The sequence below is a fragment of the Brassica oleracea genome, chromosome C2, assembly GCF_000695525.1.
Source record: "Brassica oleracea var. oleracea cultivar TO1000 chromosome C2, BOL, whole genome shotgun sequence".
In the NCBI taxonomy this organism is placed as follows: domain Eukaryota; kingdom Viridiplantae; phylum Streptophyta; class Magnoliopsida; order Brassicales; family Brassicaceae; genus Brassica; species Brassica oleracea.
Genome location: NC_027749.1, coordinates 22875747 through 22892995, shown reverse-complemented (window position 1 = coordinate 22892995; position 17249 = coordinate 22875747). Strand labels below are relative to the sequence as shown.

The window sequence follows — 17249 nt, the reverse complement described above, 5'->3', positions numbered from 1 at the left end:
AAAACAAAACTAATCATTTTTTTTTAAATACACAACTCATTAATAAGAATCCTAATTAATGTCTAAGGATGAAAATTTTCATTTTAGCATTGTGTATTTTCGTTTTAAGAGTTGTATTGTTTTTTTTTAAGTTGTCAAAATGTAGAAATATGTATTTTTCATCTTAATAATGCGTTTCTTCATCATAAAAGTTGCATTAATTTATTTTTATTTGTCAAAATGTCTAAAATGTAGCTTTCACTCTAACATTGTATCATTTCATCTTAAGTGTTGCATTGGTTTAAAATAAACTGTCAAAATGTATAAGTATATAATTTTTCATCTTAATAACCGTGTATCCTAAATTTGCATAATTTGTTAAAGAGTTATCATTAGATTCATTTTTATATATATTTTTATATATATTTAGAAATAGTAAAATTGATTACAAATATCATGTAATTTTATTTTTTGGTTAATTTAGTTATTTAGCCATTGCACATACTTATATAGCCACATATACATCAAATAAATATCAAATCACTTAAACATTTTAAGTATATATATCTACAACAGATGTGCAACTATCGTGAAAGCAATGGTTCTCCGTCCTCCAGTTCTTGGAGGAGGCGATTGGCGGTGGTTGTGATGGATCTCGAGTCAGTGGTCCTTTACCTCACCGGAGGCACCAATCGGGAAGGAAACACATCCCAGTGCCATGGGTATCAGTTGATGTCTATGGTAGTGTTGTCTTTCACTTTCCTTTTGCAGGTCATTGAGCTTATTCCAGTCCATCTGCTGCTATCTTCTCGGATCCGTCTTTCTGCAGGTCGTTATTGTCGGAGGTGCTTCGCGTTCCTTTGGTCAATGCGGCTATTGGCGTTTGAGGTGAGATTGTACAGCGGGGTCTTGGCTCTATGTTCGGGTTTGTGTCCTCTTCCCCTTCTCATCTCTTGTCGTCTAGAGCTTCAATGTTGGTGACGATTACAAGTTTGAGGCGTTCATCAGAAGCTAGCTACACCGGAGACGACATGGGAATTCCCGGCATCCAAGGCAACGACGAGAACCTCACGTTCTCATGGTCATCGTCAATGGTAGAGAACGGCAACTGATTCTTAGGGATATAAAAAGCGGACTCGCGGAATGTGTCGGGTTTAGTGGGTGGGCGAAGCGTGTTTTAGCAATTTGTAGACTTTGAGAAATTTTGTTCAAATCGAACTTGTAATCTGAACTGTATTCCGGTTATCCGGTTTGATTTTAATATAAAACAAAAAAAAAAAACAGATGTGCATTAAGTTTTTGAGATCATAAAATGAAAGACGACAGTTTTTTTTAATGCCACAAAGCATCCATTCAGATCTTCAATTGCCATCTTCATCAATTATGTATGTAACTGACTTTCCAAATAATTTTAAACCAAAATAATTTTAAGACCATTAGATAATAAAAACAGACTTGCAATCTTATTTTATTTGAGACTTGCATATTAAAAAAAGATTAATTTTAAGACTTCTTATTTTATTTGATCCTAACGTTTTGGCAGCAACAACAGCAAAGTTACTTGCGATAGTTATTATCCTACTTTATATTTTGTTGGACACTTAAGTCATCTCGTTTGTTTAGTATATAATCCTAATTGCTAGTATTATTATAATATCTTTTGATGACTACTATCAAACCCAAAATGTTTGTCTATGTCTTATGCTAATACAAACTTTGTCATGTGTAAACTCGTGAAAACTAACGATGGTTAGGTAAAACTTACAGCTATGCATATATTTCAACTTCGACGGAAGGAGAAGAAGACAGACTATTTATATGTGCATTTTCATACTTTAAATTCTATTTCCTATATGTACACTTTGTGCAACCGTTATACAATCTATAGTTAAGAATCAATAGTTAAGCTTACAAGAAGATACCAAATGGCATATCTTAACAGAGACTAAAAAATAGAAAATGAGATAGAAGATGAATACTAAAAGATAGTAGATGAATACTAAAAGAACGAAATATATTTTGTAAAAATATATCTGCTGTAAAAAATTCAATATATAGATTTTGAAAAAGTACATCGAGGGCTACTCTAGAAAGTATGTGTTGTTTGAGATGAAAACTCTTCGGAAGGAGTTGCGATAAGGCATAAGACATTTGAACCAAAATAATTTTAGGACCATTAGATATTAAAACAGACAATTATGACTGTCGGATTGTAGCTCTTCAATTTTTTCTTAAAGTATTTAAAATTATGAAAAAGTATTTTTGTTAAAGGATGCATTGTTTAAATAGAAAACGAAAAGACATGTTTGTTAAGGGATGTGTTACTTAAATAGATAACTGTTCAAAGAAGAGTTGTCAAATATAATTTTTTTGATGACATCAGCAAAAGTGTTTTATGTCCTTTAGATCATAAAAACAAGAAATTTCTGATAATTGGATTGAAATTTTTGTTTCCTATAAAAAATGATGATATCACGAAGTACAGAATTTGGGTTTGCTATTATATATAGATTGCTTGATCGAATTCATGATAATATATAATTATAAGAAAACTTTATAATGATAGGAATTTGTTTAATTTAGTTATACATTTGCAAAATACAAAAGTAAAAGATATAAAGTGTTCAAAAAAAAAGTAAAAGAAATAAATGGTCTAAGTCAGTTTTGGATACGCAATTGGCTCATTGAAATAATGGACTGAGGCCCAAGTCCACGTCGGCTAAATGAATGGCTTGTGATGAACGTACGTAGCATTCACAGAACTTGGGTCCATGATACAGAAACTGTTGCAACTCAGTAACTGTTGTATCAGAATCTATTTATTATGATCTTGGATCCATGGTGGGATTTATACTTCTAATATTTTCGTTTCTATTCAATTGCTTTTACATAAAACTCGAAGAAAATACTGAACAATAAATAAGCTAAATTATTGCAAGAAAGTTGTACTTTTATAAGATAAGAACATGGTAGAAACTAGAAAACAAAACAATATAGTAGGACGTTTTAAGTGTAGTACCAAACAATCAATAAACTATGTATGGGCCTGGGCTCACATAGTGAACTTACGAGGAAGAAGCATTGGTCTCTTGCAAGAAGTTGTAGAGCTCTTGAGCAACAAGAGAAGGATACTCTTCTTGAGGCAAGAGTGCACCTTCAACCTCCACAAATTTGCAAACTCCTTTGGCTCCTCTAAGTGCCTCCATCTCAGCTTTTGATCTCTTTGGAGCTCCTTTCGTTGACATCACCATAACCGGAAGTTTCCCTTCCAAATCAGCAAACAGCTGGAGAAACTCATCCCTGGATGAAACCGGGTCGAGTAAACCCGTTAAGAAAGCTGCAGGGACGTAGCGTGATCCCTTCTGCTTTGTTAACTCGTATTTGCTTTGGATTATGGCGTCAGTCACGTTGCTTTGGTCTGCATAAACATGGGATTTGTATTGAGACTCGATTGATTTCTCGTTGCTCACTAGCATGTTGTACATCATCCAACCAACACCAGGTGCTCTTAGTGTTCCTCTTAGGAGACCATACCTGTTGGGACAGAAACCAGGTCAATCAAGACAGGACTAAGACAGGAGGACTTAATGAAAGCAACAGACCTTGTCACCATGGAAGAGTCACGGCCAAACACAATAGGGAGAGGTCCAGCCCAAGTAGGTGCAACAGCAGCAATAGCTGATGGTTTTAGTAGCCCACGTTGGGTAGCACGTACTGCTAGTGTTGCTGCATGTCCTCCTCCAATGATTACTATATCATCATTACCTGTTTCGTTTTGACATCATGTCAAGATATAAGCATTCATTCCCATACACATGGTCTCAAAATAAGCTTAAGCTACATAATTCTAACACACATATAAGCTCATGTATAACCAATGTTCCAGAAATCACTAGGCTGTAACTAGTCGCTTTGTAGAAGACCAGCTAGGCAAGGCGGACTATTCAGAGCTTGGACGTTAACAAATTATTAATTTATTTCATATATATTTCACATTTATACAAGATATTTTAGTTTTTGAGTTTAGTTATAAAATTATTTTGATAAATTATCAAAATTAGATATTCAAAACAAAAGAAATTAGAAAAATTGTAGATTTGTACTAACATTACTACTTAATTTAACATATTTTGACTCATTTAGATCGAACAGATTTGGGTAGTATAAATCGTTTCGGTTAGGACCGATTTGCCACCTAGATTGACATTTAGAACCATGTCAAATATAGATATAACTAGTCTACATGAATCAGTTTCCATATCGAACTAAAGTCATGGAAGCAGTTCATATAAAGCTTTACACTAACCTGCATGGCTCATTGGGCTCTCAGGTGAGTTCATGAAGTCAACCACAAACCTCTCCATGACATCTGTGTCGTAATCCATCTTAAGTTTATCAGAGTAACCAAGACCAGGCCAATCTACAATAGTTGCACGCCAATTAACTTCCCCATCACGCTGCACAATGTTTCTAGCCACAGATCTCCACTCCTCCACGGTGCTAACATCTGATATCGTTGGTATCATCAGGATATTCTTAGCTGATTCACTCTTCTCTCCCTCATGCTCCTCGTAGTGTATACCAATCGAGTTTCCCTTGAACTTCCACTGCCACTTGCTTGTCTGAAACAGAACAACAACGAAAGCAATAAACTAACGATTATTCCATGAAGATCATAACTTTTCAATCCTGGTTTCAAATAAACAACATCGATCTCAAGTCAATTGATAGAGCATCCAATACATCTCACTTTAAAGTCAAATATGATCAAGCTTTCAAAACAGAACAACATGAAACCAACAAACTAAAGATTGTTCCGTAAAGATCATAACTTTCATCAATCTCTTCTTCCAAAAACTATATTCTAGAGAACCCAATACGATTATACCATTTTTAGTAATCTCTTAACGAAGTCAAATGATCAAATTTTAAACTGAAACTGAGACGATCAGACAAAACACTAACTAACCTTAGTTTGGACTGAAACTTTGTCATCGATGGAGATCGAGGGGTTTCCGACAGAAGCTCTAACCGAAACGGGTTTGAAGCTTTTTGAACCAAGCAAGAGAAACGGTCTTCGAATTTTGCAGGAAGAGGGTACGAGAGGTGGTGAGGATACAGAGAAAGCAGCTGAAGCAGCCATGGAAGCAGAGGAGAGGATGGATAATACAATAAAGTTAGAGGCTTTTCGAAGATTTGGTAGGAAGCGACAATTCAAAGGTTGAGACTTTAGAACCCAGAACCACCAGACGTGTTGATTTTGCTTCTCGTCAAAGGCGTTGGGAAAAAATCTCAGAAATTTTCAGCACCAGTCCAAATATATTTCATATATTGCGTTCTTATCCATGAAGAATGTCAAACGTCATAAACAACCCCATACACAATATGAACTAGGCCTGCAACGGTATCCGGGTAATTTTAAAGTATTCGGATCCGGATCCTTATCCAGCGAATCCATAATTTTACTATCATTATCCGGATCTGAGGTTCTCAGATATCCGGGCGTCGAATATCCTTCTAAAAATTGTAATATCGACGGATATCTAGATTCGAATCTCGATCCTTAAAATAAATAAAAATAATAATATTAATATATATAAAATATTAACAATAATTTAAAAATAAAAAGATATATAATGTTTTAATTATTTCTATGTATAAAATTTACATAAAATTTATATATACTATTATAAAAATGAAAATATATTAAATAAAATTAGTTTTTATATATAGATATTACTATTTTTGAAATAGTTATTAATAAAACTTACGGATCCGAATATCCGGACTAAAAAATCAAGATATCCGGATCCGGATCCGGTTTTTACGGATCCAACATTTTACTATCCAGATCCGGATTCGGCCCCTCCGGATATCCGGATTTTCAGATCGGATCTCAGATAAAAGTTTCAGGCCTAATATGAACCATAAACCTAGCAAATAAAGACCTTAAGTTATGATTGCTTTGAAAGTTTGCGTTGGCGGTGATTTCTCCACTGATGATAGCCAGTAGCTCAAACCATAGTTCTAAAACTAGTCTAAATAACAAACCGAAATGAATTTTAAAAAATTGATTATGTGATTCAAATCAGTTTAAACCATTATAAAATTGTTTAGATGATTCCAGTCTTGTCCGCAACACTACTAGTACTAGGCACTTCAGTTTTTTTCATCACGGTCAGCTCTTGCAGGCGCTCTATCCAGTTGTATAAGGCCGGAGTGTTCACTCGATCAATTAGAGATATGAGATATCGCTATACCGATTCCTTCAAGATAAACTCTGTGGAATAATGTATCATTTCACATCAATGCACTCACTCAGAAGCATGCGATGCCAATGAGCAACTCTCACCATCTCTAAGTCTTTTTTACAAGACTCCTACAAAGGTCATGACTACAAACAAACAGACAAGACTTCATCGAGTTTTGTGTGTAAGTTAGTTAGTTACTTTGCCACTGTCTCTTTTAGACAATGTCTATTGCACTACACCATCACAACTCTCTCCTCACTAGCTGCAAGACCTTGAGAGCACTAACCCAAATCCATGCCTCCTTCATCAAATCCTGCCTCGACACCGATTCCTACTTCACCGGAAAACTCATCCTACAATGTTCCATCTCCATCCCCGGCGCTTTACCCTACGCTCGCCGTCTGTTGCTCTCTTATCCTCGCCCTGACGCCTTCATGTTCAACACTCTCGTCCGAGGGTACTCACAATCCGACAACCCGCAGAGCTCCATCTCCGTGTTTGTTGAGATGATGAGGAAAGCTCGGATTTTTCCGGACAGCTTCTCCTTCGCGTTTGTAATCAAGGCGGCGGCGAGTTTCGGGTCTTTGGGAACTGGGTTTCAGTTGCATTGTCAAGCTTTGAAGCATGGGTTGGGTTCGCATATGTTCGTCGCCACTACCTTGATCGGTCTGTACGGGGAATGCGGGTGCGTGGAGTTTGCTCGCAAGGTGTTCGATGAAATGCCTAAACGGAATTTAGTTGCGTGGAATGCTGTGGTCACGGCCTGTTTCAGGGGGAATGACGTTGCGGGAGCCGAGGAGATCTTTGGTGAGATGAGTGTGAGGGATCAGATGTCGTGGAACGTGATGCTCGCTGGTTACACTAAAGCCGGAGAGGTTGAGAGTGCTAAACGTTTGTTTTCGGATATGCCTAGCAAGGATGATGTCTCTTGGAGCACTATGATTGTCGGGTTTGCGCATAACGGTAGCTTCCATGAGGCTTTCTCTTGTTTCAGGGAGCTTCTACGTGCAGAGATGAGACCAAATGAAGTAAGCCTGAGTGGAGTTCTCTCTGCATGTTCCCAGTCTGGGGCGTTTGAGTTTGGGAAGGCGTTACACGGGTTTGTAGATAAAGCAGGGTATAGTTGGATAGTCTCGGTGAACAATGCGCTTATCGATATGTATTCTAGGTGCGGTGATGTCTCATTAGCTAGGTTAGTCTTTGAAAGTATGCCAGAGAAGAAGAGCATTGTGTCTTGGACTTCAATGATTGCGGGATTAGCAATGTATGGTCACGGTGAAGAAGCTATTAGACTCTTCAATGAAATGACTGAGTCTAGCGTTACCCCTGACAAGATATCTTTCGTTTCGCTTCTGTATGCTTGCAGTCACGCTGGACTGATCAGAGAAGGTGAAGATTACTTCTCTAAGATGAAGAGAGTTTACAACATAAAACCAGAGATTGAACACTATGGTTGCATGGTTGATTTATATGGCCGATCTGGAAAACTCCAAAAGGCTTACAGTTTCATATGCCAAATGCCAGTTCCACCAACTGCTGTTGTGTGGCGCACTCTTCTCGGCGCTTGCAGTAGTCATGGGGATACAGAGCTGGCCGAGGAAGTTAAACACAAGCTTAATGAGCTTGACCCAAACAACCCTGGTGATCTTGTTCTTTTGTCGAATGTTTATGCTACTTCTGGTAAATGGAAGGACGTTGCTTCTATCAGAAAGTCAATGATTGTGAATAAGATCAAGAAGGTAACTGGTTGGAGCTTGGTTGAGGTTGATAAAGCCATGTACAAGTTCACTGCCGGTGAGAAAAAGAAGGGAAGAATCATTACAGAGGCCCACGAGAAGCTAAAGGAAATCATCTTGAGGCTTAAAGATGAAGCTGGGTATGCCCCGGAAGTTGCAAATGCTTTGTATGATATAGAAGAAGAAGAAAAGGAGGATCAAGTGAGTAAACACAGTGAGAAGCTTGCACTTGCATTTGCTCTAGCTAGATTTCGCCAAGGAGCAAGTATCAGGATAGTAAAGAATCTGAGAATTTGCAGAGATTGTCACGCTGTGATGAAGCTGACCTCGAGAGTTTATGGAGTAGAGATTGTGGTCAGAGACAGAAGCCGCTTCCATTCGTTCAAGGATGGTTCCTGTTCATGCCGTGATTACTGGTAAAAGTTCTGATTGCACCATTCCTTTTTCTCTCGTGTTTGGGGGAAAATGTAGAATGTTCAGACATTGAATGCACAAGTCTTCCCCAAGCTCTGACATAACAGTTGAAAGTAATTGGAGACTGAAGTTGAGATTGCTTGCAGTGTGGGAGACAGCCTTGTCGTTTGAATGATCAGAGGCTCTCGGACAGTTCTAGAACAGTACTCTAGTTATTGTTTTATGATTTTCATTTTCTTGGGCGGCAACACAGTCAAAGAAATTTGAATATTAAACTCTATTTTACCAGTCTTGAATATATATCTAATAAACAAATCCTTCATTCAATAAGTTCGAATGTTGTCACATCATATCTATTGAATAATTCAAACTTCAAAGTCACTTTGAACAAAAGATAAAATAAACACCCCAATAGGCTTGATGAACAAGACAAACACAATCCAAAGCAAAGACACTCACGTCTCAAAACTCTATAAAGAGGACAATCCCCAAGAAGTATAGAAGGAAAGAAAAACAATGGAGGAGAACAAGAGCAAAGTGACACTACATGGGATGTGGGCAAGCACATACTCAAAGAGAGTCGAAATCGCCCTTAAACTTAAGGGTATACTCTACGAGTACGTGGAAGAAGATCTAAGCAACAAGACGGAGTCGCTAGTTCAACTCAACCCTGTTCACAAGAAGGTTCCTCTTCTTGTCCATGATGGTAAACCAGTGGCTGAATCACAAGTGATTCTTGAATATATCGATGAAACGTGGAAGAATTCTCCTCGTCTCTTGCCAGAGGATTCTTATGAAAGGGCCCAGGTCCGGTTCTGGGTCAGCTACATCAACGAACAGGTGTTGTACCAGATCTCTCGCCAGAAAATTGATATGGTTATTGCATGAATGAATGATTGTTTCTTGTTGCAGGTGATTGAGGTCATGCGTAAAGTTCTGTTTCAAGAAGGTGAAGCTCAAGAAAAGGCTATAGAAGAGGCTAGAGAGAGGTTCAAAGTTCTTGAAGAAGGACTAAAGAAGCATTTCCCGAATAAAATCATCAGAGAGAATGATGATGTCGGGCTTTTGGACATCATCATTATCTCTACTTTTGGATCCCACAAAGATTATCATGAACTGTTCGGTGTAGGGATCATTGATCCAGTGAACACTCCAACATTATACAACTGGATAGAGAGCCTGAAAGAGCTGGCCGTGATTAAAGAAGCTGAAGTGCCTAGTGATAGGTTGGTGCCCTTTCTCCAGATGTATAGACAAATGCATCTCCAGCAGGCTGCAAACACGTAATGAGATCAAAATATTGGTCTAGTGATTTGATGTCTCAAAGAATAATAATAGATTGAAACTAATAAATAAAGGCACTTGCCAAGTTATTCCTTGAGACAAGTCGTTTATGTGATGGCAGTTACTAATGTATGATATTGAAACTAAATAAATGCATTTGTCAGTATCTTTCATGCTTTCTACAGTCACTTGATACACATTTATAATCAAGATTGGGCTCTATCACTGTAAGATCTCCTTCACAGAGACTGTAACCAGCAAATTCACACATAACAAAAAAAAAGGGTATAGTACTCAAAAAGTTGTACAGCTTTACATACCTCCTGCAGCTTCTTCACAGTGGTACCGTGTTCTGTTCCTCCACTATGGCTTCTTGTAGCATTACCACAAAGGGAAAGAAGAAACTGAATCAAAAAAAAAAAAAAAACTGAAAGCTGCATCACTCAACATCATGTTTAAGAGACCAGAGCTACTCCAACATCTTTGTGTCTTGGATAAAAGCTCACAGGGGACCTAGATTCACATGGCTACTACAACTGTGAAACCCTTTTTCTTGCGCAGCCTTAATCCCATCAAAAAGAAGTTCGTAAGCATAATATGTAATACAGCTCTTCTTCAACACATCCTCAAACACAAGCTTAGGAGCAGACACATCCTTTTTATCAAACCGTGATTAGACAATCCTTTGATCAGTGTGTTGTAAAGAATCACGTTAGGCTTTACTCCTCTCCCTAAGGCCTCATTAAACAAGGCTAAAGCACGGTTTGTTTCACCTCACACCCATGACCATGAGAAGACATATTGCTAAGAAGCCTAATAGTGAAAGAGTACACATCAGGGGCGATCAAAGTAGCCAGCATCAACCAACACACTCATGATAGCGTTATAAGAGAAAACAGTGGGTTCGCACCCGTAAAAATCCATCCTTTCGAAGACGTTTACTGCTTCTTGGACTTTCCCTTTTCTTACCGTAGCTTTTCATTACAGCGACGTAAACACCTTCGACTTCGAGCATGTGGTTATTAAGATTGCGCCGTAAATCAATAGACAAAAACCTGTTCCATCGCTTCGAATTTTCCGCAAAGGCCGAGCTTTTCAAGCACGCTGCGGTGTGTGGATTGGATAGAGACAGAGTGCGCTTGAAAGCGGTTATGACTGTAAAGGATCTCTCTGTCATTTTTAGGGGGAAGGTTACTACTTGAAATCCCTAAAAGGTGGGAACTTTCATGTACGATTTGGTTTCGGAGTTTGAAAGGATTTCTAAAATGATCAATAAATTCTGAACAACAAGTTGATATGGCCGAGTTGGTCTAAGGCGCCAGATTAAGGTTCTGGTCCGAAAGGGCGTGGGTTCAAATCCCACTGTCAACATTTCTTTTTATGATTTTTTCCCAAACTGTTCCACTTTTGGTAGATATTCCCTGAAACTGTTGTAGGTTGCTAGTGGTCCTGAAATGAATGAAGAAGTAACACTTAAATAACTTTAAAGTTTAAACCATTGTTATTAGTTAATCTTTAGTAAATAAATAAAATATTAATATATGTTATAGCTTAACTATTTAACTAAGTTTTAAATGATAAAAATTTGAATCAATCACTAAAAATAATATATGGGTATGAATGGTGACCAGGGAATGCATTCCCTAACGTTCCTAAAAAAAATTACCATTCACAAGGAATAATAATTTCCTCTCATTCCCTTTCATTCCCTTTTTTGTAGAGAATTAAAGAACAAAATTATTCCTTGTCAAATTTGATAAGGAATAACCATTCCTTTTCATTCCTGGTATTTTATTCCCGTACATTCCTTTTTTATTCGTTCCTCTTGTTTCCCGGATGGTCACCAGTCGGACCCTATGTGTTTTTTTAGCAACACAAAAGAAAAAAAAGTATGTGCAAGTAAAGTTTTATTCAATATACATATACATTTTTGCCAAATTTCCTAAAACGGATTTTTACCCAAAAAGAAATTAAAAGATTGCTATTTTTTTTTTTTTTTGACGTCGGCAACAGTTACATAATAGCTTTGATTAATGGTAGCTTTCTATTTACTTATTCACTCATCTCGTTTTCACACTTTTTTGCCCACCATTAAAAGCCAACAAAAGCTTTCTACAGGTCGGCCACACAATTATTCGCTCTCTCTCTCTCTCTCTGCCCATCTATCAATCTATCTCCAGTGACTAGTATTGTTTTCAGAATAAGATTCAAAGCCAAAATCAAACTTTGAGAGAGGATGGGATCTGGAGTTGGAAGTTTCCTCAAGGTTCTTTTGAGGAACTTCGATGTTCTTGCTGGGTAATGTTCAAATCTTGTCTCTCCTTTCTCAAATCTCTGAGTCTGCTCAATCCATCACAGTCTAGAGTCTAGTTTCTATTTTTTTGTAGACAAAACCCATGTTTAAAGTTCCAATCTTTGTACTGATACTACTCGCAATTCTCTTGTTGCAGGCCTGTTGTTAGTCTCGTTTATCCACTGTAAGTCTCTCCATATCTCATCATTGATCTCTAGAGGGCAAAAGCTTTTACTTGATCTAATGCTTTCCTTCTTCTTCTTGTAATGGACAGACATGCCTCAGTGAGAGCAATTGAAACTCAATCTCACGCTGATGACAAACAATGGCTCACTTACTGGGTCCTTTACTCCTTACTCACACTCTTCGAGCTCACATTCGCCAAGCTCATCGAATGGTAAAAGATGATTGAATCACCACCACGAATCCAAAGTTTCTTTCTTTCGGTTGCTGACAATGTTGTTGTTGTGTAATAATCTAGGGTACCGATTTGGTCATATGCGAAGCTTATCTTGACTTGCTGGCTTGTGATTCCTTACTTTAGCGGCGCTGCTTATGTCTATGAACACTTTGTGAGACCTGTGTTTGTTAATCCACAGAGTATTAACATCTGGTATGTGCCAAAGAAGATGGATTTCTTCAGAAAGCCAGATGATGTGTTAACTGCTGCTGAGAAGTACATTGCTGAGAATGGTCCTGATGCTTTCGAGAAGATCTTAAGCCGAGTAATCCTCTCTCTCCCTCTCTCCTTTAGCAGATTTTTCTCTCTAAGTTCCAGAATGTGACTCTTAAAAATCGGTCTAGTTGGCGTCCGTCCCCATAGGTGGGAACTTTTTGAACGATTTTTTACAAAAACGGTTTAGGCATTCAAAAAATCGATCTATGCGTCTGTGTAATCAATAATCACCTATAAAATGCCTAATTACCGTCTAGAGATTTTTGAACATTGCTTATAAGTCTTGTTTTGATCTGGCAGGCTGATAAATCAAGAAGATATAAACAGCATGAGACTATGTATGGTGAGGAGTATCTGAATGAAGGGAACTTCAAAAGCTATTAACTTTAGAGTGTGTGCGTGTGTGTTCATGTCTTTGATGTTTTATTGTTTTGCTGCTTGTGTGGGATCTCTCTGCTGTGTAAAAAGAAATGCTAATAATGGAATCAAATTACAATGTTATGAGATTAGAAAACGTGAGTTTTGTTATTACATCTTCTTCAAGTTTATTGAAACTTGTCCAGTTCCACCAGGTTATGCCTGAACAACAACAATCCCACAAAAGACAATGAAGGATATACCATGTAAGAACCCTAATAAACAAGTTAATAACTTTCCGCTCAAGTTCCTCAACATCCCATAACCACACATAAGCATCTACGAGTTTCCCTCTCCAACAACATAGAAGCTCCCGTCCATGAACACATCTTCCTCGCCTTGTTCATGCTCGGTATCACCGTCCACTCCCCACTCTCCAAGCTATAAATCTCAGCTGAGTTCAATATCTTCCCACGCGGGTCACACCCTCGAGCTACAACCGCGACCTCACCAAGCACCTCGGAGTATTCATTAGACGTCCACGCATGGGTCAAGACGCTATACTTGTAAATCACATGGGACATAACTTCTTTACCGAACAAAAGAAGCTCTGTACCAACGGCAAGAGACTCTTTATCCGAACAGCTGAAGCATTCGTTGAATGTCATTTTGGGTACACGTAGCCAACGGTCTCCGTTTGGATCATAAGCTTCCCATGCTCCACGATACCGTTTGCTCGTCTCAGCCTATACAGACCCTTGTCCTTGATAAGCGAGCGGAAGGCTCTGTTCGTCGAGGCGATGGAGGGGAAGTCAGATAAGGAACAGTGAGCAAAGCAGTTGAGAAGTGCCTCTTTGTTAAAGCCTAGTTACAGATGGACTCTCTAATGGTAAGTCTCTTGAGACCAGATAACTCGGTGCCTCTAACATGATTGGAGGAAGCTGGGAGAACAATCAAACAGAAACTTTAAATCCATCAATCAAATCATCCAAGAAGCACACACATCCAACTTTACTATGAAACATGTTCTTTAACTCAGCAAAACAATCATTAGAATCCACAATACGATCAGATCAAAAGCAATTCAGATCCCAAATTCCATAAAGAAGTGAGCTTTACAAATCAAAGCTCACCAGTTGTCGAAGAATCAACCCTCCCCGATTCCTTGATTTAAGATCTGCAATAAAAACAGAATTGAAATTAAACCAAAACCCACTTTAGATACGATGATGTGTCAGCTGAATTGGTAGTAGTCAGTATATTCGAGTTGTGATTTGCATTTTTTTTTTTTTTTCGGATGCCACGAATGGAACTAGTGGGGTGATTTATACAAATATAATATCAAGAGAAAAGCTGATGAATTCAAAATCCGTCGTTGGGTTTGGATTGAACCAACCCAGGCCGTTTAGCCCATCTACGACCCTAACATGCAAGCTTCTATTAATGGCCTTGGATCTGCTTTTTAGGCTTTTAGCCTGTTTATTACCTCATCCATTTTGCTCTGAATTATCTTTGCTGAGAATATCAATCTATCATATTATCTTCTTTTATTTTATTTTTGCCATAATTTCTAGACTTGTTAATATTACTAATACTCTTTTACTTTATTTTCACTGAAATTTAAAGTCTATAGATGCAGTTCGCAGTAGCCTTGGTTTAATATGTGGTTAACTGAGGATATATATCCTATATGGTATAGTATCTTGTAATGTATCAATGAAAGATTAGTACCCTATATTATTCGACCTACGAGTTAATTTTACTTATGATGACTTAAGGCTGGACTCGGACCACACTACCAGCTTTCAAATTATTCATGCAATTGTTTTGTAATAAATATAACCAATGCACGACAAAATCTCGTTCTTTTTTACTATAACGAGACTATGGATATTAGTGACAATAAATATTATCCCCACGAATTATATAGTACATGGAACCTCATGCATCATGCATCATGCATGCATGCAACGACTTTGCTTTGAAACTACTCTATCTCACTGAAATTTAAAGACTATAGGCAGCTCGCAATAGTATCGTTTGTTATCTTTTGTGTTACAAAAATAGCATCTTTTGTTATGTCTCGATTTTAGTTAATTATTATCCCATATTATTCGCCCTACGACTTAACTCTACTTCGGATGACTTAAGGTAGGATTAGGACCACACCACCCACTTCTGAAATATGCATTAGTTTTGTAATAAGCAACCAGTACGCGACAAAATCTCGTTCTTTTTACTAGAACGATAGGATAGTGACAATAAATATTACCCCCACGAATTATATACATGGAACCTCATGCCTGCAACTACTTTGCTTTTAAAACTCTTTTCTTTTGTCTCCTGGCCCGTGGGACCACATGATAAACAAGTTCTGACGCTAATTACAATCATTAAACATAAGCAAGAAGATAAATTATGACTAAGGTACTTTGCAAATTGTGAAAGGAAAGAACCTTAGACGATGGTGGATGTTGTCGATCATTTTAATATAATAATGTTGACAACTTAGGTTTAAGTACCAAGTTGTAACATAGAAAACGAATCTGCATGACGAAGAGCGACCAAGTATTGATTTGTGTTGTTTAGATCAGACACGTTAAAGCCAGCAACCTACTGTCTTAGTTCTGGTTGTTTATTAAGAATGGTGACGGTTGTTTATTAAGAATGGTGACCAACTAGAATGTGCAAGAGGTATGATGCCTCTTGCACATTTCGAATCACAACGCATGACCAACTTAGTTTCAGGGTAAGTTATTTCGAATCACAACGCACGATGCCATAAAGTTCCTGAACATTTAGAATATTTTGCGACACTCTTTTACAAAATGTGCAGGATGCGTAATCGTAGAGGTTTGTAGTGTTTCACCACTGTCTTTTTCATTAATTAATTTATTAATTTTAAAACTTAAAATCCGAATATAAATAGAGAAAATTATGTTCCTATTTGGCATTTGCTTTTACATATTCCTAATGATTTTTTTATTTATTTGATGAGAATCTTTAAGGGTGTTTTTCAAAACCAACCCACAATTTCTATTCAAACCCAAAACCAACTTCTTTTTTTGTCATTACTATTCATCAATAAAATTTTCATACTATCCCTATGTTTTTGAATTATTCACAAAATTGTCATTTTTATTTAATTTTTTTCTTAATTTCGAAATTAACAAAAAACCAAATACACCCTAACCATTTCTTCTTATTTACAAAAATGACATCATCATCAATTTTTCCAACCACCATTTTGACAACAAAAATAAAACTTTCGGTAGACTTACTAAGACGTCTACCTAAAAGAGGTTAGTTTTTCATTTGACCGAAATTTTGACTTTTCAAAATAGACTTCAACGGAAGTCTACAAAATGTAGACTGCCAACAAAGTCTATAAAATGTCAGTTCTGCATTTGACCAAAACTTTGAATTCGTTAAAAAGCAATCAAAAATTTATTAAATTGTAGACTTCATATGCAGTCTTCTTATCTTAGAAAAAAAAATGTAGACTGCATATAAACTCTACTTTTTTTATTTTGGTCAAATGCAAAACTAACCCGTCGGATTTGAGAGTAGACTGCATATAAAGTCTACACAACTGTAGACGTTCATTTCATTCTACTGATTGGAAGTCAAACTTGGTCAATTGCAAAACTAACCTCTTTCAAAAAAATTCAAACATGTAGACTGCATATGAAGTCTGGTTCTGAAAGTCAAATCTTGGATAAATTCTGGTCAATTGCAAAACCTAGCTTTTTTAAATTGTAGACTGAAATGAAAGTCTACATGTACAAAATTACAGCTTTTTTTCAACTATAGAAAGCAACCCGTAAAATGGTCAATTGCAAAAACCAACCCAAAGAGTAGACATATTTGACAGTCTACGTCTGTAAACTGAAACGAACGTCTAGATCTTTAGAGACTGAATATTAAGTCTGCATATAAAAATCTATAAAAATGTGAATTTGTGTATTATTCATTAAGTTTTTTTTAGTTTTTTTTTGTTTGACAGTGTGTGTTAGTTAATCCTAATGGGTTTGAGTGATTTTGAAAAGAAAATGTTTTATAATTATGAAAGTGTAATTCATTTGATTTGACAATATTGTTAGCTAATAATTGTAGACGTATTTGTAAGTCTTCGTTTATAGTTTTATGAAACATGAAATATTTCTTTGCTGATTATGTAAACCTGTATTTTTTTGCAGGAAATGGCTCAGATACCTGTTGTATACGGAGAATGGGTGGTGAAAGTCTCTTTGCGGGAG

At 37.0% G+C, this 17249-nt stretch overlaps 4 protein-coding genes, 1 long non-coding RNA gene and 1 other non-coding gene across 6 annotated transcripts; 4 read left to right on the top strand and 2 right to left on the bottom strand.

Annotated features, from left to right (window-relative positions):
- Positions 1-2875: 2875 nt before the first annotated feature.
- Positions 2876-5268, bottom strand: LOC106327898. The gene is made up of 4 exons (XM_013766204.1): positions 4949-5268; positions 4286-4601; positions 3582-3744; positions 2876-3513 (listed from the first exon to the last, which is right to left on the bottom strand). Exons 1-4 carry the CDS (start codon positions 5120-5122, stop codon positions 3045-3047), a joined length of 1122 nt encoding a protein of 373 aa, XP_013621658.1. The 5' UTR covers positions 5123-5268; the 3' UTR covers positions 2876-3044.
- Positions 5269-6180: 912 nt separating this feature from the next.
- Positions 6181-8663, top strand: LOC106323253 (pentatricopeptide repeat-containing protein At1g74630). The gene has a single exon (XM_013761408.1). It carries the CDS (start codon positions 6452-6454, stop codon positions 8384-8386), a length of 1935 nt encoding a protein of 644 aa, XP_013616862.1. The 5' UTR covers positions 6181-6451; the 3' UTR covers positions 8387-8663.
- Positions 8664-8832: 169 nt separating this feature from the next.
- On the top strand, positions 8833-9826 carry LOC106325476 (glutathione S-transferase U10-like). The gene is made up of 2 exons (XM_013763528.1): positions 8833-9220; positions 9293-9826. Exons 1-2 carry the CDS (start codon positions 8897-8899, stop codon positions 9665-9667), a joined length of 699 nt encoding a protein of 232 aa, XP_013618982.1. The 5' UTR covers positions 8833-8896; the 3' UTR covers positions 9668-9826.
- A 1128-nt stretch (positions 9827-10954) lies between these two features.
- On the top strand, positions 10955-11035 carry TRNAL-AAG. Its single transcript has one exon. It is a non-coding gene; the product is annotated as a tRNA-Leu (tRNA).
- Positions 11036-11734: 699 nt separating this feature from the next.
- On the top strand, positions 11735-13164 carry LOC106322540 (HVA22-like protein a). The gene is made up of 5 exons (XM_013760597.1): positions 11735-11962; positions 12115-12141; positions 12232-12354; positions 12439-12682; positions 12934-13164. The coding sequence occupies exons 1-5, from the start codon at positions 11901-11903 to the stop codon at positions 13015-13017; spliced, it is 540 nt and encodes a 179-aa protein (XP_013616051.1). The 5' UTR covers positions 11735-11900; the 3' UTR covers positions 13018-13164.
- Positions 13088-14278, bottom strand: LOC106322541. Its single transcript, XR_001266450.1, has 2 exons — positions 14124-14278; positions 13088-13931 (listed from the first exon to the last, which is right to left on the bottom strand). It is a non-coding gene; the product is annotated as an uncharacterized LOC106322541 (long non-coding RNA).
- Positions 14279-17249: the final 2971 nt, after the last annotated feature.